At 39.7% G+C, this 23,841-nt stretch overlaps 2 protein-coding genes across 8 annotated transcripts; one reads left to right on the top strand and one right to left on the bottom strand.

The window, feature by feature from the left end:
* Nucleotides 1-895: 895 nt before the first annotated feature.
* Nucleotides 896-10,193, bottom strand: PAK1IP1 (PAK1 interacting protein 1). Its single transcript, XM_048308784.1, has 10 exons — nt 10,080-10,193; nt 8,562-8,724; nt 5,847-5,967; nt 5,682-5,756; nt 4,954-5,006; nt 4,379-4,524; nt 4,190-4,287; nt 3,365-3,464; nt 2,042-2,168; nt 896-1,422 (listed from the first exon to the last, which is right to left on the bottom strand). The coding sequence occupies exons 1-10, from the start codon at nt 10,140-10,142 to the stop codon at nt 1,262-1,264; spliced, it is 1,107 nt and encodes a 368-aa protein (XP_048164741.1). The 5' UTR covers nt 10,143-10,193; the 3' UTR covers nt 896-1,261.
* LOC125328331 (tRNA selenocysteine 1-associated protein 1-like) lies at nt 9,763-23,258 on the top strand. 7 transcript variants are annotated; one of them, XM_048308824.1, is made up of 9 exons: nt 9,763-9,866; nt 11,256-11,408; nt 12,818-12,898; nt 14,086-14,219; nt 14,796-14,927; nt 15,864-15,983; nt 18,119-18,314; nt 19,006-19,051; nt 19,614-23,258. In XM_048308824.1, exons 3-9 carry the CDS (start codon nt 12,887-12,889, stop codon nt 19,748-19,750), a joined length of 777 nt encoding a protein of 258 aa, XP_048164781.1. In that variant the 5' UTR covers nt 9,763-9,866; nt 11,256-11,408; nt 12,818-12,886; the 3' UTR covers nt 19,751-23,258. The 7 variants fall into 7 exon arrangements, 6 of the variants coding, with proteins under 6 accessions (XP_048164781.1, XP_048164772.1, XP_048164789.1 ...); XM_048308815.1 differs by lacking the exon at nt 9,763-9,866 and adding an exon at nt 10,312-10,411; XM_048308832.1 differs by lacking the exon at nt 9,763-9,866 and adding an exon at nt 10,824-10,926.
* The last annotated feature ends 583 nt before the right edge of the window (nt 23,259-23,841 follow it).

The following is a 23,841-nucleotide window of genomic DNA, read 5'->3' as shown; positions in this document are numbered from 1 at the left end:
ATCCAAGAGAATACTGCTACTGCTACATGAACCATTCTGTATAAGCACTGAGGATGCTCACTTTGTTTCCGTGTCAGAGCGTACAGCTGAACTGGAGTTACATCCTATTTTATATCCCTAAACCAGCCTGCATGCCTGTCTTCAGATTTGGCTCAATCTTTTTTCTGGTTTTCTCTACTTTTTCTCTTGCTACACAAATAAGGAGGAACAGATGAAGTGAATCAGAATAAAACAGAATTCCAACTACTCTTTGAAAACAGAAATAGTAATGACTACTCCAGTAGTGCAGAAAACAACATTAACATGCCTTACACCTTAAAATAAAGAAAGGAAACATTTAGTACAGCTCTTTGACCTTGTTCTCACCAGCTCAACTTTGTTTTTCCCACTGCATATTTGTAATAAGGCTTAGGATAAACTCCTGTTCCCACTGACTGAGAAGGTCAGGAATTCACTTTTTGTTTAAGTGCAAACAAACAGATAGGTGACATTTATCAGCGTGGCAAACATTTCAAATGTTATATAATTCTTTTTTAACAACATGGCTCAGATCAAGGACTTGGAAAAAATACAATGGAAAGGGGGAAGAAAAGGTAAAACCTTATCGATATAAACTCTTTCACCTAAAATTATGTATCATATTCCGAACAAAATATTTCAGTCATGTGAACAGTGGTGCAAAGACTTTTAAAAAACTTAAATATATTTGAGTATGAACACAGTAAAAAAGCCAAACACTGTGCTTTTAAAGTCCATATATAAGTCCACATCAAGAACTAGAAATTACAGTTTTCCCTGAGTGTATGAATGGAATGTGATCATTTTAAGTAATTTTAACATGTTCTTTCTTACAGTAGGAAAAGAAATGCAGAACAAAGACAGATCATACCTTGAGTCAAATGAACAGTGACATTTTCAACACTGAGAAAATGTACGTTTTTAATATGCATTTAAGTGAGACAAAAATGTAACTGAGATGCAGCTGTTTTTATTATTTTAGCTGTCTTTTTCAGAGCCAGTTAAAAAGTGTATGGTATTGTAAGTATAAAAATATAAACATTACATATTATGAATTTATTTTTGCTTTGTTCACTTACAGAAAGTTCCCAGAATGATCAGTCAATTTATTAGGGTAAAAACACTAGTTGCTTTTAAACAACACATCAGGTCAGAGGTATATGTCCTGTTAGGGTTTACATTCTTATAAAAACTAGGGCAACACCAGCATTTACTTTTTATACAGGAGAGAAAGTAGCTGCCTTCATGCCGAGCTATTCTGTTTCTTTTTCTTCTTTTGCACTGGAGCTTCCAACTTTTGTTTCCCTGGAATAATTTTTCTCTTTCTTTTTGCTGCTTTAACCCGTGCACTAGTCCAAAAATCTTTGTTTCTCCTGGCTGTTGATGATTTTTCATCTTCTGTTTCTGAAAAAAAGCAAGGAATTATTCACATTGAACTTTATGTCTGGTCTTTGTAGTCTAAATGACACAGAGACTTATTTGTAGCTCATTTTAAAAAAGGTTATAAATAGCTTTATATTTTACAGTGGAAAGTGCCATTTATGCTAGTTTTGCCTGTGAAATTAAGATCTATAAAGATCAAGTATGTAAACAGATTACAATGCAGGAAAAACAACAGCAGAAAACCCAAACAGATCTGAGCTAGACTCTGTAAGTTTGCTCAGCTACAATAGCCTCAGACCTAATTTCGTTTATAGGAAGACAAGACATGCAGTTCTATCAACTGTTTATTTTCTTATCTGTCTCAAAAGCTTTGCAGTGGCTTCCTCAGTATGTTACTCCAGTAAACAGAAAGAAAACTTTAATAAAAGTGAAAAGAGGCTTATGTTCTCTTCTGTCCCACAAACATACGGGCTTGAGACACTATCAGATTGGTAAGTGTACCTGTATCACTTGCCAGTGTCATATCCCCATTTCTTCAAAATACCAGAACGTTTTCCAATGGATATAGTAGAAACCTCCCACTTGGTGTATTCCACTTCACAGTCACATTAACAATTCAAAACATGAACACTTTTGTTACCTTGAGATGATGTTGCAGTTTTATCAGAATTTTCTTTCATTTCTGAAGCTCGGTCAAGCCATACTGCAAGACATGTCAGCCTAGCTTTGGTATTGACTTCACACAGTAAAGATGGCCCATCTTTAATCTGAAGAAAACATAAAAGAGTATTATTTAAACCTTATTTTATTTCTGTTTAAATTTACTGTATTTGAAGTCAGAAAGCATCTTACTGCCCACCTTCACTTCATTGATAGGCAACTGTATCACTCAGCTCTTGGAATACAAATATTCTATTACAGATATCATGGGAAAAAGTGTCACAAACACATGTGCAATGTTAACAGCATCAACCCACTGGAAACTACTGTATTAGAATATTCCACCCCTTAGAGCTGCACAGAGCAGCCCACACAGTGATACAAAACTTTGCCTGCAAGGAAAGGAAATCACATATTTGTCAAAATAAATACAATGTTACACAGAAAGGTAAAGAGTTCCCCTATCACTCTGTCAATTCTGTACAAGGAGAACAGAAATGTAAGGTGTAGGGAAAAGAGGGAGATCACTCCTGCACTTACAAGTATAAAAATAATCAGAGTGGATGACATTAAAAACATGCAAATTCAGATATGAAGAGTATATAAGTTGAGAAATAATTATTTGAACTATCCAAGATGCTTATCATAAAATATAGTAGATCCTTTGTAACTAGGCAATAAATTATAAAAATCTATTTCTGATTTTAAGAGGAAACATTAAACAAAAGAAACTTTAAAGATAAGACATGATTCCTTGTTGAACTGTGTTACTCAGAACTGTTTGAAAATACAGGAAATACAAGTACCCAGTACATTAATGTATTTGAATTTTTCCAAAGGATAAGTTCCTCCCCTTACATGAACAACCATCTTCCCCCACCCAAACCACAGACTTCGTGTTTTTAAGAGTAGCAACAGTCATCCACATTACAAAACCTCACAGCAGTCCTGAACTAATTAGATAGTCATAACATACATAACTGATTAGATAGTCATAAGCCTGGCTAGGTCTGATGGGAAGCATGACTTTACATAAAATGGAGATGAGATCTCATAATATCATCATACTTTATAGTTTGTTTAAAAAAAGAAAAGTACAAAGATAAAAAAATATACAAGTGCATAAATATATGTGCTTACACATAAATCTCTACTGAATGTAACATGGAAGAAGATCAAGACATCCACATTTCAAGTAAAATTTCCTCAGTCATTTATAATTAACTCTAACAACAGAACTGTCTGCAAATTTTGGTTCTCTGATACTTTTCTTAAATGTAGGAAAGCAGTTTAATACACCAACCTTATCAAGATCCAGATTCCACATTTTAATGTAACCGTCACTGGATGCAGTAACAATAACATGCTGTCCTTCTCTTTCAAAACTATAAATATCTTTTATTCTGTAAAAAGTAATACATTTTTATATTACACTTCAGAACAGTAAGCTGAGAGAAATTAAAGATGAATAGGCAACAGTCTAAAAAATGAGTTTGAACAGAAAACCCCGAAGTGACAAGCAGGACCTTGGAACAGTGATCAGCTTTGAGTGCTGTCACTTATATTAGAAACATTTGCTACAATGTTTTATATTGGAAACATTTGTTCTTTACAAGGACAGCAGTAATACACTGAAACATTTGCTCAGAACTCTTCAATACTTTAAAGCATATACTATTAGACACATCAGTGACATTACTGCTAATGCTTTTGTGTTTTGATGAATTCAAAGCAACATTCGGACAAATATTTGGTATTCAAAAACAGAGAATACGTGATTACACTCCTATTGTTTGAACTGAAAACTGGTTTGTTTTTTTGAAGCATTCTAAAGAGTCAGAGTCAAAAAAGACTGGTTAGACACACACACACAAACACACACACACACACAGATTTAGAACAGTAATAGTCTTAATTCTGTACCCTGTTGTTTTTGTAACATGCATGGACAGCACAGTACTTGTGCTCATACTAAAAGCAAACAAATCTGTTTGGAATTTAGCACATAAATAAATTCACTTTCTATACTAAAACAAAAGCAAAATATGCTGAACATTACAAGCCATTGAACTTCAGAGAGGACTCAGCATTGCCATAAATATTTAAATAGTAAACAAATATAGAATACCTGTTTTCATGAGCTTTGAATTCACACAGGCATTTTTGAGAGTCACAGCTGTAGAACCTAATCATTTCATCATCTCCAGCTATGGCAAGGATAGAATCCTTGGAATGGGGAAAAAAGAAATGCAAATGTGATTAATTTCATGTGTTTCAAACCAGTTAATTTCCCAATACCTCTCATTTTTGTACTTACTGTAATAAATCTAAGTGAAGAAATCCTCTTCTCTGTTGTAATGGTGCCAGTGATTGAAGCTGTGTCAAGTCTGTAGATATCCACTTTGTTTGTTATCACAGTCACATACTTCTCTCCATCAGGGGACCATTTAATTATGTGTGCATCTGTATACATTGATACAGAGAATCTAAAAGTAAGAATCTTTAGAAGCTGCTAGACACTGTTTTCTACCTAGATTTACGAAAATATTCAGTGAAAAATCAAATAAACTAGAATAAACAGCTATACTCTTAAATGTTTATTTCTGATTATCAGAATCGTGTAAAGAAAAACAAACTAAAACACATTTATTTAAATGTCCTGATCTCAAATTTCAAGGGGGAAAAGTATTTACTTTAGTGGTTCTATGTTTTCCTTTTGCTAAGTGATTATTATTAAGGACATAAGCTTACAGATGCTTGCCTGCATGTGTAAAAAAGACATTATATAAGTTTGCAATTAACGGACTCGATTAATTAAGTCAACTTTTCTTTACACGAAAAATAAAACTATCAAATTCCACTTAATTAGTGGATTTAAATTGATAAACTCACTTTGCTTCAGGTTTTTGATAAAGGCTGATCGTCCTTCAACAAGATTCCAAGTTCTGAAAGGCAACAACAGGTAATGTGCATTCTGGTTAAAAACAGCACAGCAAAACTGAAGTACAATCTGCTGACATGAGGCACCCAAAGGAAGCTTTTAAGCCTCTCTATGCATTTTTCTGCTTTCTTAATGTAAGAGAAAATGATGAGTTCATATATATTGCTTGCACGCTATAATGTTGAACTTGTGTTATTTATTTTCTAAACCACCATTTGCAATACTGAGCCCAAAGGAGCCAAATAGCAATTTGTGCTGTTGAAAAAGAATTTCATATGTCTAAAACATGTATCTACAGCAACATGGAAACCCTCCAAGTGAAAAATCACACTAAACAAAACCTGGCATTTTTCAAAAGTTTAAGCAAATTGTGTTCCAAAATGCAAACATATTTATACATTTACAAGCGATTTGTGAAGAGTCAGAGTTCACAAGAAGAAGGTATGAACAGCAGAAACTGCTCTTAAGAGACTTTAAAATATTGCTGGCACTTAGAACTTCAAAAGACAACCAATGGATCTTTGAACCATTTGATAACAAATATATTTTATCAGTGTTGCATGGCCTAGTCCCAACACAGAATTGTTGCTTATAACACTGATTAACAGTTACTGAATTATGATTCTCAGCATTCCTTCATCAGTTTTGACTCACCTTAATGTTTTATCTGTTCACTCACCTTAATGTTTTATCTGTTCCGACTGACAAAGCTAATTTCCCAGAAGGATGAATAGAAAGAGATGCCACATGTCCTCTGATAAAAACAAAACATTAGTCACATCTATTATTTACAAGGAAAACAGACATGAAAACGTACATGAATATGAAGATTTAAGCAACTCACTTATGTGCCTTAATGGATTTCAGGCATTCCCATCTCTTTGTGTTCCAGATACAAATGAGTCCATCTTCCGCCCCACTCAGTAGATGTGCAGTACCATAGAACTCCAAACAAGTTATTGTGCCTAGAAATACAATTAACAATGTTGTACACACCGAACAGTTATCGCACAAATTAACAGAGAATGTACAACTTAACAGAAAAACTTCTTCCATCATGGCATGCCAGCTACTACCCTAACCTTGGGAAAATCTAAACTATTTCCTAAGTATTTCTTAAAAAAACCCTCAAACTTTCTTGCTGTATTCAATAGTCTGATGTGCTCTATCAGCCACCCTTTACCCACACGTCTGAACTCCATCTGGTCTGTTTTCTGACACAGCAGTACTCAAACACTGTGGCAGAGATGACAGAGAGCTCTTATCAGTGATAGGAATGCTCCCACATCAAAGCCCTGCTCCTGACACACAGGTGAATTTACTGCACATGCTACTTTCCCATAATCACCAGATTTATCATATGTCAGTTAAATGCAGCTACCATGCTCAGTCTAACTCCTGGATCTTTTTGGTTAATCAATGCTAAGCTACAGATTTATTTGGACAGCCATTAACTGATGACTGTACCAATGATATAGAAAAAGGGTGCACCCTTAGCAAGTTTGCAGATGACGCCAACCTCTGTAAGTGGTGAGGGACGGGATGCCATCCAAAGGGACTTGGACAAGTTCAAGTAGTGGGCCATGGGAACCTTGAAGTTCCACAAAGCACAGTGCAAACTGGTATCAGCACAGGCTGGGGGATGGACAGATTGAGGGCAGCTCTGCCAAGAGGGACTTAGGCTTGCTGATGGATGAGAGGCTGGACATGACACAGCAATGTGCACTTCCAGCCTAGAAAGCCAAATGTGTCCTGGGCTGCACCAAAGGCAGCGTGGGAAGCAGGGCAAGGGAGGGGAATCTGCCCCTCTACTCTGCTCTGGTGAGACCCCACCTGGAACACTGCATCCAGCTCCAACAGGTCCCCAACATAAGAATGACGTGGACCTGTTGAAGCATGAACAAAGAAGGGCCATAAAGATGACCAGAGAGATGGAACACCTCTCCTATGAGGAAAGGCTGAAAGAATTGGGATTGTTCAGCTGGGAGAAGGCCACAGGAAGACCTTAGTGTGGCCTTCCAGTACTTGAAGGGGGATTGTAAGAAAGATAGGGACAAGCTTTTTAGCAGGGTCTGTTGTGATAGGACAAGGGGTAATGGTTTTAGATTGTCGCTGTTGCACCAATAAACTGCCAGAATCATGATGTAAGTCCAAGGAGAAAATAGAATTATTTTATTAAATACAAGCTAGGTTATATATCTTTGTACGTAAGAGAGCATGATATGATTGGTCGCTTGACCAGCCACCCACTAGGGGGATTGGCTGAGGTTCTCTAACACCTATTCAAAATATTTTCTCTAGTGAACCGTAACAAAATCATGCAGGTGCAAGATAGAGTGTAGATACAAAAATGCTGCTAGCAAGGATTTTCTTGCTATTTTCTAAGTCCGTGAGAGACTTTTCTCTCTCACAGAAGAGGTAGCAGAGTTATGTAAACAACGAAACACCTGCAGCCTTGAAAAGTCTTGCTTATAGTATAATAGAAAAATATTTTGACAATGGATGTTTTAGGATTTTAGCCAATCACCCCAAGGGGTGGCTGATCCTTTGTCCAATTAGACTATGAAGAAAAAAGTCTATAAAAGAGTTTGTAAAATAATTAAATAAATCAATCTTGCTGCACAATTCCTGCCTGCTGGATCTTCTCTCCTCCTCCTCCCTACGGCTGCGGGACACAGTGATATACCCTAGGACTGCGGTAATAATAGAGAGTTAGTTTACAAAACCATCAGCAGCTGTTTCTCAGCTAGCAGTATGAGAAAGAAAACCTTCCCAAAATGCAAAGACAGCTGGAAAATTCCTCTGCTCCTGCTTTTTATCATCCACATTAGATTAAAGAGGGTCAGTTAAGATTAGATGTAAGGAAGAAGTGTTTTTACAAGGACAGCAGTGATACACTGAAACAGTTGCCCAGAAAGGTGGTTGATACTCTGTCCTTGGAAACATTCAGGGCCAGATTGGATGGGGCTTTATGTAACCTGATCTGATTGAAGATGTCCGTGCTCACTCAGTGGGGTTGGACAAGATGACCTTTAAAAGGTGCTTTCCAACCCAAACTATTTTGTGACTTTAACATGTACTTTGCAGTTGTAATTCAGGCAGCACATACAGGGGGAAATGTACCAGGTTAACTCATCTGGCAGCAGCAGCCTGCTCTCACATGCAAACTCTCTCTTTTGTGTGGCTCATGTACACTTGTGACAGGACAAGGACAATGGGAAAGAAAGTAGCTGGGAGTAGGCATGGTCTTGATAAACTGTCCTGATAGAAGAAAAATGGCACAAAAGCCATTTGTGGGTCATAACTTCTTAACCAGATAAAACTATAAATAATTGAAATCAGCAGCAATATTTTTTGGCTAATACCAAAATAATTTCTTTTACTTTTATGCTCAAAAGCTTACCTTGTTTGTATCATCACACCATCCTGGCTGCAACAGCACCACTATTACAGTCTTATTAGAAAAAAAAAAAAATCAGTTTTCTTCTTCCGGCAAGGACCAGTTTTTCAGCTACAATTTTTTGTCATTAATGTTTTTTACAAAGAAAAGCTCCCTTACCATTGTGCTGTAGCAGCGCCCCATGTTCTATCTTCTTTTTCATGTCATAGATTTGGATTGTCTCATCTCTGCTCCCAGTGACCACATATCTGTTATTCACTGCTACTGCTGACAATGAGGCAGAGTGGGCATGATGTGTAAAATCAGGGACGACTGTCCAGGACTGTAAATGAAACGCAAAACAAACAGGTCTTTCTCAAGCTTACCATAGTAAGCTTCCACTTCATTGTCCTGTAATTTTTTTTTTAAAAGCAAAACCTGAAAAAGTATATGTGTAAAAATCAGAATCACAGAATCAATTAGGTTGGAAAAGACCTCTGAGATCATCATGTCCAACCTACAACTGAACACCACCTTGTCAACCAGACCATGGCACTGAGTGCCACATCAAGTCTTTCCTTAAACACCTCTAGGCACAGTGACTTCACCACCTCCCTGGGCAGCCCATTTCAATGTGTAATCATCCTTTCTGTGAAGAAATTCTTCCTAATGTCCAACCTAAACCTCCCCTGGCACAGCGTGAGACCATGTCATCTTGCCCAGTTGCTTGCTGACTGGGAGAAGAGGCCAACCCTCACCTGGCTTCACCCTCTTTTCAGGCAGCTGTAGAGAGTGGTAAGGTCCACCCTAAGCCTCCTTTTCTCCAGACTAAACACCCCCAGCTCCCTCAGTCACTCCTCACAGGACTTCCGTTCCAGACCCTTCAGCAGTTGCATTGCCTTTCTCTGGACCTGCTCCAGCATCTCAATGTCTTTTTTGAATTGAGGGGCCCAGAACTGAACACAGCACTCGAGGTGTGGCCTCCTCAGTGCTGAGTACAGGGGGAGGAATTATATCTAGATATAAGCATAATGGGATCTTATTAAGTTAATGTGTTGTTAGGAGATTAGTCAAAAGGATTTAAGCGTGCAAACCTCCCCTTGTAATCAGTGCTGTGCTTAGACGAAGCTGTCTGTGAAAAAGTGTCTGCACAAAGATAAATCCCAAGGGCAAGAGAGGAGGATTCTCTCGTTTTCCATCACGGCAGGAGACACGCCTTCCACCTGGCCCCAGCCCCCCGACCACGTTCTATCCATCCCCCGCGCAGCTCTCCATCCTCAGCGCCGCGTCGGGAGGAGCGACCTCGCACCGCAGCCCCGCACGCCCTCGTGGCTGCCCAGAGGCTCCGCAGCTCCCGGGAGCCCTTCGGGACAGCGAGGGGGCCGAGCCTGGCGGCAGAAGCTGCGGGAGAGGCCGCCCCGCCCCCGCAACGCGCTTTAAGAGCCCCGGCGGCGCCCGGAACCGCGGCTACGGGCGGGCGAGACGGTGAGTGCCGGGGCGCGCCGGGCATTTCCCTCACACGCTTCCATGGAGGTGTTCAAGGCCGGGCTGGATGGGGCTCTGAACACGCTGGTCTCGTGGAAGGTGTCCCTGCCCATGGAAGGGGGTTGGAACTATATGGCCTCTAAGCTCCCTTCCAACCCAAACCGTTCTGTGATTCTATGCTTCTCCGCTCCCTACTCCCCCCATTCCCGTTACCTGGCCGGGCCGCGTGGCGAACCCCAGCAGCACCTGTTCGTAGCACCCCGCCACCAGCTCCATCCGCCACCGCACTGCGCCGCCCCGGGGCTCCTGCCGGCTCTTCCGCCCGTCCGCCGCGCTGCCTGCGCCGCTCCGCGCTGGCCCCGCGTGTGGCGCCCGGCAGCGCCCGTTCCCTGCGGGTGAGGAGAATCCTGTGGGAGCCGCCGCGGAGCGGGAAGCGCCGGAGGGAGCGGCGAGGGCTCAGGCTGCGCGCGGGGCAGCCCGCGCAGGGGGGGCCTCGTGGGGCGGAAGCGGCGCTGGCGATGATGGCGGCGGGGCGGACGAGAGGCGTTAGTGCCGGGATCGCGAGGGAGGGGGGGAAGCGGTGGCCGGGATCGGGGCCTGCCAGCGGGGGAAAGGGGCGCGAACCGATATATTGGGAGCGGGGTGGGGTGGGATAGGCTGGGGTGTTCGGGCCGTTCCCTTCCCGCGGGGCCCCCGCCTCCCTCAGGGCACGCGGGGCGGGGAGGCCCCGGCGGCGCTTGGGCCGAGGCCCCAGGGAACCAGCCCCGGGCCCCGCCGACTTTTATTGCTATTTCGTCGGGTCCTTTTATATTTTTTTATTACTTAATTTTTTTCTCGCGTAGTACAATAAGCGGGAAGCGCGGCCCCGGCGCCAGTGTGGCTGCTTGCGGAGGGCCGCGGCCGGGCGGGGCGCACTTGTGGTCGGGCTCCTCCGTCGTGCCGAGTGGCTCGGTTAAAGAAATGCGTCACGGCTCGGGCCTGGGCTCGGCCAGGGTCACCGCGCCGGCCCCAAGAGCTCTGGGCGACTCCCTCATCCCGGTGCCCTGACCCAGCGCCTCGTGTGAGCGAAATTAGTGCTGAAGGGGAAGGGGGGTTGCTCGCTGCCTGGGTGAGCGGTGTTTGCACGGCCGATTCAGGCCGTGAACAGCTTTGCCCACCTTTTTGCCCGTGTAAACGAAATAATGCAAAAAACGTGGAATAAAATTAAAAGGTGCTATGATGTGTGTGTAATCCAATTAAGGATGTGTTTGAATTCTGGAGGTTGAAGCTGCCTCATTGCTTTAAATGAAAGCTAGCTGTGACTGTAGATACAGTTAACGCAAATGTAAAAAAATGTATTATCTTAATACATGCTGTTTTAATTGTTTTTAAAATGTTTTTGTTTTGTAGTGAAAAGGTCAAGATCGGACAGGGAGGCATACGAAACCAGTTTTGCATAAAAGTCGGTGATAACTGACCGAGAAGCAGTTGCATCACTTGCCTCCTGACAGCCTATTGCAACAAGAGTGCCATCTTCCCTTGGGTCTGCACGAGGGAGAAGTGGTAAGTTTAAAAGAAGTTACTGTGAATTCAAAAATCAGTATTGCAGTGTTGAAAGCATGGAAGAGTTTATGGTTCCTTTTGTTAAAAACGAATGTTAGAGGAATGTTGTTACATGGATGTTTGCGTTATTATTGACAACTTCTAACAGGAAAAAGTTACCGCTGATAATTTTTATAATGAATACAATTTTTTTCAGTAAGCTCATTCTCAGTTTAGCATATGCTAACCTTACAAGTATATGCCTGTATTTTAAGGGCTTGTTTGTACTTGGCTCTTTTCTTGGCTTCAGAATGGCTGTGGGGATGAAGTCCATAGTTACTCTGAATAGCACCATGCATGGATGCTGTAATTATGGTTTATGGCTATCCTGTGTCAAGTTAGTGTAATCCATTTCAGAAGTAGTGCTCTGAACTGCTCTGTTCTGCAGCCGAGCCTTTAAGGTAGTGTAGATGCTCTGTGTTTATTGCATTATGTGGCTGTGGATTTGATCAGCCAAGATGTAAAACATTATATAAATTCTTGCATAGAAATGGGAATTAGAACTTCAGCAATCAAGTATCTGCATAGAAGGAGTAACACCAGATATAAAAAAATCAGTAGTGGTGAAGGAACACTTGTGTGTGAAAGTAAATGCAGAATATTTTGCAAATCAAACTGGTTTTTGCACTGATTTATATTTGTTGGATGACTAGGGGAAAAAGCCTAAAGAAAGGATATCAGAATCAACAAAGATATGTACCTCTTTAGGAAAGTGTGTCCACTGGTTTAGTGATGGCAGTAAAAGGTTATTTGCTGTTGCTAACTTGATGGTAATGAGTGAAACATATATGTGGAAAAGGCAAGAGAGGGAGGAGAAAAGGTGCAGAGAAAGATCATGTTTGCTTGTATTGTGCCTTCATTCTGCTTTTATTTCTCCTATTTTTTAGCACATAGGAAGTACCACTGCTTGTTTTCAGCTGCATAGTTTGTGGTACAAGTAAATTTAAATTTGGCTAAAAGGGGAAGAAGCCAGGGGGATTGTACAAAACATACTGAAGCATGTATCTTTTGCCTTGTTTTTAACTATTTTAGAATCTTCTGAATTACTGGATTATTATATGTAGGTATTTCAGAATTAAGGGTAAAGTATAGGAGACTTAAAAGATCTCTAAAATTTTCTAGTGCTTTGAATGGTGGGAAGACTTTGTTCTCTGTTACAGTTTAGGACAGTGAAGATGACATCTAATCATAATCCCATTGGCCATATATCCTTTTTATTTCCATTGTTTTAGCAGTGACAAGTCAGAACTTAATTTCTAAAGCTCTGAATTAATAACATTAGAGCATATGGTGGGGTGAACATATTTGGAAGTGATTAATCTTGAGGATAAAATCCTTCATCTTCTTTTTCTCCCCCACGTTTTTTTCAGCTGAAGGAGTGCAATAAACTGAACCTGTGCAGTCATACTGTTTGAGAAAGAGAGAAGACAGTTTGAACCATGGCAAGCCAGGTAAGATGATTTAGTCAGAAATACAGGCTTGCAGTGCCTAAATGGATTCCAGAACCATACTCCGAATTCCTAATAAATGTGAAGCTGAAATAGCTAGCTTGCTCTGAGTTCGGTGTTCTTTTAGTCCTATGATTGTTCCGGCAATGCAATTGCTGGCTGTCCTCAGGACACTTAATTGTGTCAACTCAAGCAGGTTGGGGGTTATTACATTAAGCTTTGCAGTTTGCATTATTTGAGCGTGAGTTCTTCTGAAGGACCTTGCGCATAACATTCTGTATAAGGTACATGTGGAGATCTTAATAGAGGAAGAACATTAAAGCCTGCGTAAGTAAATGCTGTGGAACATCATTCTTATTTTTGGAAGACCTTGTTCTTCAGAATCTTAAGTGAAGGAGGCAACCTGTGTTAATATGGCTGTTTCCCCATCTCTTTTGTGTAGTTGCCCCACTCACTTCCTTTTTGAACTGTGGTTTTTGGGGTTTTAGGGGGTTTTTAGGTTTTTTTCTTTTTTTTTTTTTTTTTTTGTTCCCAAGAGGCACTTTTTATGCCTCTTTCTTCCTGGCCTTGCGTCTTGGGTTCGAGTTTTCCCTCAGCCAAGCTAGTGCCTGTTTCTGGTCTGCTTTCTCCTTACGTTCCATTAATCGGCCTCTTGTCATTGTTCCTGGCCTGGGAGAGTGACTCACTGCTGGGTATTGAGGAGAGGTATCTCACAGAAGAAGAATTCCTAGGAGAGGGGAGATAGGGACAGTGGACATCCCCTCTAGGCAAGAGTGACAGTTTTCCTGCCTCTTCATCACTCAGATTGTGCTGCGGCAGGGCTTTTTGCATCCTGGAGCTCAAGTGGAACACAGTCCAGTCCTGAAGCTAATTAACATTTAGGATTGGCCAGCATCAAAGGGCTATCTGGTTTTTCCCTAATTCCCAGAGGAAGCTGTCAATCCTTTAGCCAGCTTGACAAGTCAGGGGAATATGGCTGTTCATACAATCCTTTGGCTCTGTTATTTTTGCCAGGCGTTTTCCCCAGAGGCTGCTTTCCCTCATGGGAGGCGGAGGGAGAAATGGGACCCCAGGCTTCTTTCAAGGGCAAGGTGAATATGGGGAAATCACCTGTGGTGATGGGGAGTGGGAGGGAGGAATGTAAATGAGGCTAAATACTATAAAGGCAATTTTTTTTTTTCTCCCTACAGGACTTGATGGCAAAAAAAAGAGAATGTCTCCAGGCCTACAGCTGGTGGAGAACACCACAGAAGAAACGGAAGAAAAAGAACAAAATAAAACCAGGAAGAATAGAGTTTGTCCCTAGTAGTACTAATACAACCAGGTAAAGACCTTTAGAAAGGAGAAGCTCTGACCCCTTACCTGTTCAAATTGCTAATGACTAGTGAGTGCCATCAATTATTTTAAAAATCCTGGAATGGCACAACTGGTGCCTATACACTAAGTATTGCTTATGGAATTTTATTGCCATTTGAACAATGAAGATTTTTTCCTAGTTTCTGTCTCGTAATTGCTTGAGATGTGGTGTCAAAATAGTCTTAGCTCTTTTGAATTATGGCTGTAACTTAATATTTTTTCTTGGTATTTTTGAGTGCCCTGCCCTTCAGACAACAAATGAGACCTTTTAAAACCAACTTTTAAAAAGATTCTTTAATAAATTTGGGTCTTTGTTCAAATGCTTGCAAAAGTGGTAGAATGGACTCAGAAATTGAGAACTTGCTGGAGTGGTGGCACTGTGGTTCTGTACGCTGCTCAGCAGAGTTTTGCAGTTAATGCTCTCTTCATATTTAGTCTCCTTATTTGTCCAGTAATAACTACTTGCTTGTATGTTAGGTACTTTAATACTGAAATGAACTGTGTTATTCTTGAACTTAACGATGGTTCTCTTACCTTTTTATAGACCGGATTATTCGATATTTGTTGGGGAGCTGACTCCAGAAGTAGATGATTTTCAGCTCTATGACTATTTCCTAAAGAGGTACCCCTCATGTATTGACTGCAAAATAGCAACAGACCTGCTGGGATATTCCAGGTAATGCCTGTGAAAATGTGTTTATGCTGACAGTATGTTTGTTGCTCTGAGTAATACATAGGAACTAGCATTTGAACTAGTTTTGAATTCTCTTCAGAGGCAGGAAGAGAGATTAGTCTCTGGCATTTTTTAACAGCATAGATCCTTGTGGTTCTAGAACTTTATGGTTAGTTCTAGCAGTTAATGTGATTTAAGTTAATGTGTTAAGCTTCAATTTAGCTGAATGCATATCTGCATGAAAGCAGTTAGATGGTGGGAGAAGGGAGAGCTCTGTGTGGACATCTGTGCTGCTGTGCTTACCTACAGCAGTGTATCCTCTTAGTCATCTGCAGTACTGAGGACAAAATAATTCCCTTTTTACATGTGGAAGAAAAGTGTAAGGCCTAGCAAATCTTATGGGGTTGGGAGATGGAACTTCTAATATTAGTAGATAAAGCTTAGTAGAAGTTGCACTGGCCAGGCAGTGAGTGAAGCAGGGATGAGTGAGTTTGCTGTTCAGAAAACACTGTCTGTAATGGATTAATTCCAGAAACTTTAAAAAAAAAAAAAAAAAAAAAGGAAATCTGAGACAGCAAATTTCAAAAGAATGCTAGAGCTGTAGAGCAGTAGGAATGGGTTAATACTGATACATTAACTGCTGTAAGTGCAGAAATATGGAATCTGGTTACTTACACAGATAGCAGTTAACATGTATTGTTTTGCTGGCTTTCAGCAAGTTGTGTTTTAATGCTATGAACAAAGCTCTTTGCTTCTGGCCCAAGTCTTTAATTTTGTGAAAGCATCTTCTGTGCATGTGCACATGCCAGAGGGGTTGCTTAGGTAGTAGAAGCTATAGTAGCTACTATTTTCTCTTTTTGTGAAGACAGAAGTTGAATTCATTAGCTTTATAACTGTTATGAATACTAGAATTTGTTTTCTCCCTTTTGAAAATTGTAGAGGGTATGCCTTTGTCAGATTTGGTGAGCAAGGTGATCAGATGAGGGCACTGCAAGACTGCCAGAATGCACCAGGTCTGGGGGGAAAACGAATCCGGCTGAGCATAGGAATTTCTAAAAGGTAACAAATGAGTTGTGCATTGATACATTCTAAATTATCACATTGGTAATTCTAAATAATTGGGTTCTTTTAGCTCTGCCTTTCTAAAGACTGTGGCCCTTGCTATAATGGCTGTACACTATGCAAAACCAAAATCAAGGAAGCATATGTTTTGACTGCCTGGATTCATCAACCTCTTTAAAGATTGCTGAGGAAATACAACTCTTAAGTCTAGCCAGACTGTATAAGTTAGGCTTAGCTGCTGTTGTGACCAGCCTTAATGCTCACAGTAGTGAAGCTGAATGCATTTTTAAGTATTTCATGTTTGAGCCTGAAGAAGGTAGAAGGGACAACAAGTGTTTGTTTTTATGCTAGGAAGCTTTTCTTCTAGGCCTTTCCCCTTGGCTTAGACAAGGTAGCACAGTGTTGGTTTTAAAGTAGGCTGGCAGAAGAAGGGTATCTTTAGTGGAAAAACACAAGAGTCTGGAGGGGAAGAATCCAAAGGAGATGTTGCTTGAACGGTTTGTTTAGAATACTACTCTTTGCTTCTCAAGTGATTGAGGCAGCAGGAAATTTAAAATTGATTGGGTTTGAGAGAGGTTTTTTCCTGCCAGCTCAGTTCTCTCAGTCAGTTATTGAAGACAATCTAGTTAGAGACTTGATACCAAATTTGATGAACTTTGATCCAGAATACAGACAAAAATAGAACTTTTTATAAAACAATTTCAGTATATATTCATGAGGTTAGCTTGTGTGTTCTGTTAAAAGGCTAAAAATAACAGCTCCTGCCTCTCTTTCCTGGATAATTTTGCCAATGTTGCCACACTGCTTTGGAACAGGAATGCTCTTACCCAAGAGAGCACTGTCCAGATTTGCTTTGACTAACTTGCTTTGAAAATGAGGTTCCAAAGAAAGTTTTCCTCACTTCTGCCATCCAGAAGAATGTCAGCAGTATTTTTAGATTTTTCTTTCTACAGAGATGGATATAGGAGAGAAGTTGGAAGCAGAAGACTGAGACATTATGAAATAATTTGTTTACTACAGTAGTAAGACAATAAAATACCTATTTATTAGAATGTATGTGTAGCTTCACAGTAATGAAGCAAAAATATAATGTGGGCATTGAAATACACACCACTAATCTATACCTGTTTCTGAATGGCTGAGTACTGTGCTCTCACAGGATCCAAATATCCAGCCATCAGAGTAGTTTGTCATTAAGTCACTTACACTGGAAACAATTTCTGAGCTCTTTCAGTTTGTGTTCTTGGCAAAAAGCCCCAATCTGAATTTTCTGTAGCAAAGTGGAGATAGAGACCTTGGACACTACAAACACAGGAGGTCTGCTTGTATGTATGTAATCAGTGAGGAAATTCCTAAGCATAGGAGATTTCTTGGAATGTGCAGCTGATTTATCCCAATCTTTTTCATGTAGTATATCTGTTTTAGTATAGGTTATTCTTGTTCAGTGATACTTGTCATTAGCCACCTTGAAGTTGTCCCTGGGAGAAATCTGCTCAGGAGAGGGAAAGCAGTGAAAACTAATCACCTGGCCCTTTGGTCTTAAGAACTAATGAGTTTTGTAATTTTTCTGCTGCTTTGGCTTTGTTCTGGATAGTGACTTCACCTGACAGGTATGCTTTGGCAACTGTTCATGGACCAAAAATTGAGAAAGTGAAGGTAGACATGGTAAATTGACAGGCAGTGTCAGATGCTCCTCTGAAACAGATAATCAGCCTTTACCCCTTGTTTCTGAAAATAACAAGACTTAATATTAACAAAACATTAAAAAAGATGGAAGGGCTAATTAAATGTTTAAAGCATCTTTTAAAACACCTGTGCTTGGTAAAGGTCTCTGATCTTGATAAATCATTTTTATCAGCAGCTTGCTTATACAGATACCAAAAGTACTCAAACTGAATATAGATACATTTCTCTTGAGTTCGTTCACAGAAATAATTACTCCTGGCATTGGTGAAGGTGAGAGCATTTGCTTCTGTATAAACATGAGGTATTGTGCTGTGATTTAAAACTTAGGCAACTATTGAGAAAAGCGTCCTTGTATATTTGGAAGTGTAAAATTGTTTAACTTCAACATGGGGTTTACAGTTTTTTGTTCTCAAACTCTTAAATGTGTATAACTTCTCATGTTTCAGACTGAAAGCAGAATTCCAGCGGTACCAGTCATACAACTATAATGATTATTATCAAGATTATCAGAACTACTATTCACAGTGGAATTATGATCCTTATGCTGACTACAACTACAGCTCCTATACTCCCTATGATAGCATGCAAGCTGTCGGAGACTGCTCTTTAGGAGATGCTGTTATGGCTCCAGCTGTTTTTGAGGTAAAAATAAAACAGTTAATTAAAAAAAAAAAACCAAATAGCAAGTTGTGTGGGTTGTGTAAATCAGAGCAGAGAAGTCCTAAAGGTGAAATCATGCAGTTGGATAACTGTGAAGGTTATATTCAGCATTTTGGATTTAAGTGTTTTAGTGCATCTGTAGAATTAGATATGTATACAGTAATATTTGTTCATGTATATCAAATAACAGTTCTGACAGCAAAATTTTTTAGTCTCTCATCCTGTTCTTCTGATGTGCTTTGCTTTAAGCAAAATAAAGAGTTGTTGTAAGATGATCATATCTAGGTCAGCAAGTTGATCAATTACAACTTCCAGAAGTGCCTTCCAAGCAGAACTATATTAGGGTTTTCTTAAAAAAACCCCAACCAAACAACAAAAAAACCCACCAAAACAAAAAAAAAGCCACACCCCAAAAAACCCCAAACAACAAAAAACCCTACCTAAACAAACTAACAAACCAAACAAAAAAAAAACCCCTATAACGAAACCATTAAAAAGCAACAAACATCCCACAAAAAACACTTCCCCAACAAAACATCACCTGCTCCTGCTTATTTTATAGCTGTGGGAGGAGGGGATGTTTTGGGAGCATAAAATTACTTTGGATTTGTGATGCTTTCTGAAACTGACTGTGATTAAGCACTTTTTTTTTTTTTTTTTTTTTTTTTTTTAGGAAGCTTCAGCTATGACTGAAATCAATGATGACCTAATAACTGAAGGTAATGATAATTCTATCACTGCAGCTTGAATTTAGCCATGCTTCTGCCCTTTAACAGTACAAGCCAGTGACTACTGGATAAAGAATGGGTTATAGCTAAGATGAGGTAGGATTTTAAAGCTAATAGTATACACCATGTCAAGTAGAATGGCACATTATCAACAACACTTTGCAGTAGGCTTCTTTCCTTTGCCTTCATTCTTCCAAAATGATCTACTGGAGAATTTACTGTATCTTTGTATTGATTCTGCTAAGATTGTTACATGTTAAACTCATTAGTAGAGGTATCTTGTAATAGCGTTCAGAAATTTTAATTATCCCTAAATCTCTGCTTCATGTGGAAATACCAGTATAGTCCTAGCATTTGAATACACTAATTCCAAAAGAAACTGGACTTGTTAGCTTTGTTAAAATTGGCAAATAAACATCTTACTAGATGTATTATTAAGTCTGTTAAGTCATTACATTTACCTGAAGTACACTTTGTTAGGCATTTACTTCAGGTTTTTATGTGCAAACCTCCTGAGTTCTGACACTTGTACTTACCAGGCTTTTATTTTCAGATCCGCAGCTGTACTTGGATGTTGATGAAATGAACAGACAATTTATGGAGACAAGTGAAGAACTCTATGATGCCCTCATGAATTGTCACTGGCAACCTCTGGATACGGTCACTTCTGACATCCCCTCTGCTATTTAAGTGTCTTATATAGCATGACCGTTAAGACCAAGGTGCTAAAATTACATTTCTTCTACATTACTCTAGATCATAAGTTTTAAAGCACAATGATAGGTTGGGGTTTTTTTGCTATGCTTTTGGCAGTTTCTGTAATCTTTCTTTGTTTTGTTTTATTCATCACTTGGAGCATCTTGAAATCGTGTAAATATTCTAGAAATGTAAAGAGTTCAGTGGGGTCTAAAGATAGACTTGCCTGTGTAAATAAAATTTTGTTTCTGCAAACTGGCCAGCAAGGGATTTTACTTACAGATGCGAAACACCTTCTCTTCTGGCTTGTGGAATTTAGCTGGAGGCAGTAGGGGTATTTCACCTGTCTTTGGTATGGGCATCAGCACTAGCAAGAACTAGCTCTCACACACTTCCAAGATACCTAGGCAATCTTTTACAAGCTCCTAACATGCTTTATCTGTACAGTTTTAACATACAGAAGGGCAAACTTTGAGCTGCCATAGCTGCAAACATTCCAAAGACTAAGGATGATACCTACTGATAGTTTTATTTTTGCCCTTCTTGTTAGTCTTCTCAACTGATGCTTTACAGCAAAGAAAGTGTTGTAATATAATACATGTTCTTATACATAAAAATCCTTGGAGAAAACCCTGTGATATAAAGGAGGAAGAAAAACCTATCTGGAATTAAAGTGTCCTGGTATACTCTTCAACTAACTTGCACCCTATCCTAAACATCTGTTATTTGTTCAGTCTCCATGCTCAGATGTTTCATAGTGATGAGGTTTATAACATTTTAGTAGGATGACAGTTTCCAGTATTCAAGTCAAAAGTGGTTAGGGGAGATGGCAATGAAGACAGCTACGCTTTGATAGCAACTTCTGAGTGGCTTTCCTCTAAACTGTTCTTATCTGAAAGTGTATAAAATATTTTCCAGTCATAGAGACAGCTTAAGCTCCTGTTACTATTTACTGTACACAATAAAATAAATTCAGGCTGGAAACAAAAGAATACTTTTTGAAGAGAAAAAGGTAGAAATTATCATATAGCTAATACATGTGAAAGCTACTAAAGCTACTTGAGGCACTTTGGTACTGCCATGTGTGTTTTGGGGGCAGTATAAACCATAATTGCTAGGCTGGCAGATAGGAGTAAGTTCTTTTTTTTTTCCTTTAATGACTTAATTACATTAAAGTCATAACCTATATGCTGTTCTTAAATGTGAAACTAATACCTGCATTGCAGAGTGATGACTTGGCAGAGCAGGTCCCTTCTGCCTGCTCACCAGAATCTCCTCTTTTCACAGTTTAATTTCAGCTAGGATTTTTTTTTTTTTTTTGTGGAGTCCTGTCCATGAAATACAGATGCTCTGAACTAGAAAGGTCTTTTGGTGTGCTATAGGGACTTCATTTTCCTGGATTTTGTGCACTGCATATGTAGAAGGAGAGAAAACAAAACCCCCTCATTTAGGCAGGGAATTTCTATCATAGTCTTAGCAACTGTTTCTCTGCTTTGGAGAGAACTAGTTGCAAAGTGGCTGAAAACTGAGATTTTGTAGGTGAATGTTTCCTTGGTGGGAACTGGTCAGTCTTCAGAAGGTGATAGAAGGGAGATTATTAATGGGAATGTGACAGAAAATGGACTAAATGAAGCAAAGAGAATCTGGATGGGAAAGGGAATTAGTTGTGTGCCTGTATAGAATTGTTTCAGAGGATTGCAGAAGGGAGGAAACTCAAGATAGTAGATGCAGGCTGCTTGAATTTGGATGTGGGGGTGCTAAACTTTCAAAACCATGCTGGATTTGATTTCACTTCAGTTGTGGTGCACAGCTGTGATGCCTGAGCTTGGTAGTACAAATCAGTTGCTAGGCAAAGGATTTTATATCTAGCAAGCACCATCATCACAAGATGCAAGATTATAACCCAGGCACAGACCTGGAAGCTTCCTGCTTTGAAGTGCATATCCTGCTTTGCATAGCATTACCTAACACCATACTTAAGCTGCAGCAAGTAATTTGTGGAAACCTTTTACTGTGTTATTAGATGCTAAGGGTGTGTTATTGGCTTGATAAAAATACTATGGAGTATCTGCTGATTTTTGCCTTTTGGGAGGTTGATCCATGTGTGAACTATGTAATGAGGAGCCCATGTAGCTGTGTGATTTCACTTAGATCAGCACTGTATTACCCAGCACATAAACCTCAGAGTCTGTAGTTGTCATATTTATGCAGATTTTATGTGTTAGCAAAGTCTCCACACTCTGCATTAGACACTGTTTTCAGACATGCATGCACCTTCTGTTCTGGCCTGTAAAGTACCTGTATAGTGAAAATACTGTTTATGTAATGCAGTTAAAGAGGTTGGTTGGGCCATTAGTTCTGCAAACCTGAGAAATGTTGGGGAATATATTTTCTTCCAGTCAGCATAGAAAAAAAGTGAGGTGAAGAAGGGAGTCTGCTGATTGCAGCCTGTGTGATACGGTTTTAAATAGCGCTCTGACTTTGTTTTCTGTCTCCTGAGCCTTTCTAGTCCATCCTGCTTTCCAGTTAGGAGTGCATATATGGGATCAAGATACTGTGTGCAGTGCACATTCTTTACTGTAAAGACACACTGAAATAACTTTGGTGTAAGCACAAATTTGGGAAAAAGTGAGTGCATCAGAACTGCTGGCATTCATTGCTGAGACTTTTAACTGAGGAAACTTCCAGCGCTGGTCCAACTACCACCTGCATTAGCGAGCTTACACAAAGACCTGAACATGTACGTCATACAGATGCCTGCTCTCAGTTCTACAGAGAGCTGATTGCAGTAGAAACATGAAAAAAAAGTATTGGGAGCAATGTTTTCAACACCATGCTATTTCTCTTTGTCTGGTTGTGTTTTGTCTGTTTTACCCAGCTGAAATGTTGTGGGGTTTTTTAAAGTCTGATGAAGGGGTTTTTTTGAAGACTATCTAGTGTTGGTTTTAGAAACTCTTCATTGTACCTAGCTGTGATAGATAGTGCCTTTACCTAAAACCCACTAATTTCTTGAAGAAGAGTAATGTTTTTGTTTTCCACTTCTCTGAACAGAAAAGCTTTAGTACCATGGTTTGAGGGGCTAATGATCCTGTGGTCAGTGAACAGGGAGAAAGAAACAGGCTAAAAAATGGTGAAGACTGAAAAGGGTTCAAAAAGGTTGAATGGTACTTAAGCCATGAATGTTTCTTTTTGCAGGGATGCTCTTGGACCAACAGCTTCTTTCTAGCGCTACCTCAAAGTAACTTGCAGATATAACTCACAGGGAAGATTGATCAAATGGTGATGATCACTATCATTCTGCTGGAGATATATATATATATTTGCCTTTTGTTTCGTCTCATTTTTAATGACATTTATTTAACTTCAGTGACTCATGTCAATAGATGTTGTTTGACTACATCAACAAGTATTTCTGAGTCATGAGTTTCATTAAAGGCATGTCCACCATATGGAAATTGTTCTAAATAAGTAAAATAAGTAAATAAAGCAGCACTTGAATTTACAGAGCAAGTGTAGTGTAGCTGCATTTGACACGTACGTGGAAGAAAAAATTTCGTTTACAGCTTACCTTAATATTCTTAGCATGCATAAAGAGGGAAGCTTGTTTTAAAATTGTCCAGCTCCTACATGACCAGCACAGGAGTGATTTTAGTCAGTTCCCCACACAGGTACCATTTTAGAAGCCAGCATTTTTACTAATGAGTGTCTGTTACCAACGGGCACAGTTTACATCCCTCTGTAAATCTAGCTCTTCCCATAATGGAAACACATTAGCTACCCTCCCTTTCCCTCCCCTAAGTTGAAAGCTAGCATGCTAATTGATTCCTGGACAAAATGAGTTACAAATCCAGGCTGAAATACTGGGTTTTGTGTTTTGATAATTACATTGACGTAGATCTTGATGTGCACAGTGTAGAAGCAGACCATCATCCTAAAACTAGTCAGCAGCTGTAGCCTACCAGCCATTTACACAAGATGAGGTGGTTCTTGCAGGTGAATTCAAACATACATGTTCCAGGATAGGGATCATCTATCATTGCAAATCATCCCACTGCATGTAAAATTGTATTTACAATTGTGGGGCA

Source organism: Corvus hawaiiensis, chromosome 1 (assembly GCF_020740725.1).
Source record: "Corvus hawaiiensis isolate bCorHaw1 chromosome 1, bCorHaw1.pri.cur, whole genome shotgun sequence".
In the NCBI taxonomy this organism is placed as follows: Eukaryota; Metazoa; Chordata; class Aves; order Passeriformes; family Corvidae; genus Corvus; species Corvus hawaiiensis.
The sequence above is the reverse complement of the archived record's forward strand: the minus strand, read 5'-3'. Positions and strand labels throughout refer to the sequence as shown.

What these genes read in the sequence shown, in the direction of transcription:
- PAK1IP1 (XM_048308784.1), bottom strand. Translation starts at nt 10,142, where the DNA reads ATGGAGCTGGTGGCGGGGTGCTACGAACAGGTGCTGCTGGGGTTCGCC. An exon ending in AAATCCATTAAGGCACATAA is followed by an intron (nt 5,757 to 5,846) that starts GTGAGTTGCTTA and finishes TGTTTTTATCAG; the next exon opens with AGGACATGTGGCATCTCTTT. An exon ending in CTTCACTTAGATTTATTACA is followed by an intron (nt 4,288 to 4,378) that starts GTAAGTACAAAA and finishes CCCCATTCCAAG; the next exon opens with GATTCTATCCTTGCCATAGC.
- LOC125328331 (XM_048308806.1), top strand. Translation starts at nt 13,957, where the DNA reads ATGGGACCCCAGGCTTCTTTCAAGGGCAAG. An exon ending in GACCTGCTGGGATATTCCAG is followed by an intron (nt 14,928 to 15,863) that starts GTAATGCCTGTG and finishes TGAAAATTGTAG; the next exon opens with AGGGTATGCCTTTGTCAGAT. An exon ending in TGGCTCCAGCTGTTTTTGAG is followed by an intron (nt 18,315 to 19,005) that starts GTAAAAATAAAA and finishes TTTTTTTTTTAG; the next exon opens with GAAGCTTCAGCTATGACTGA.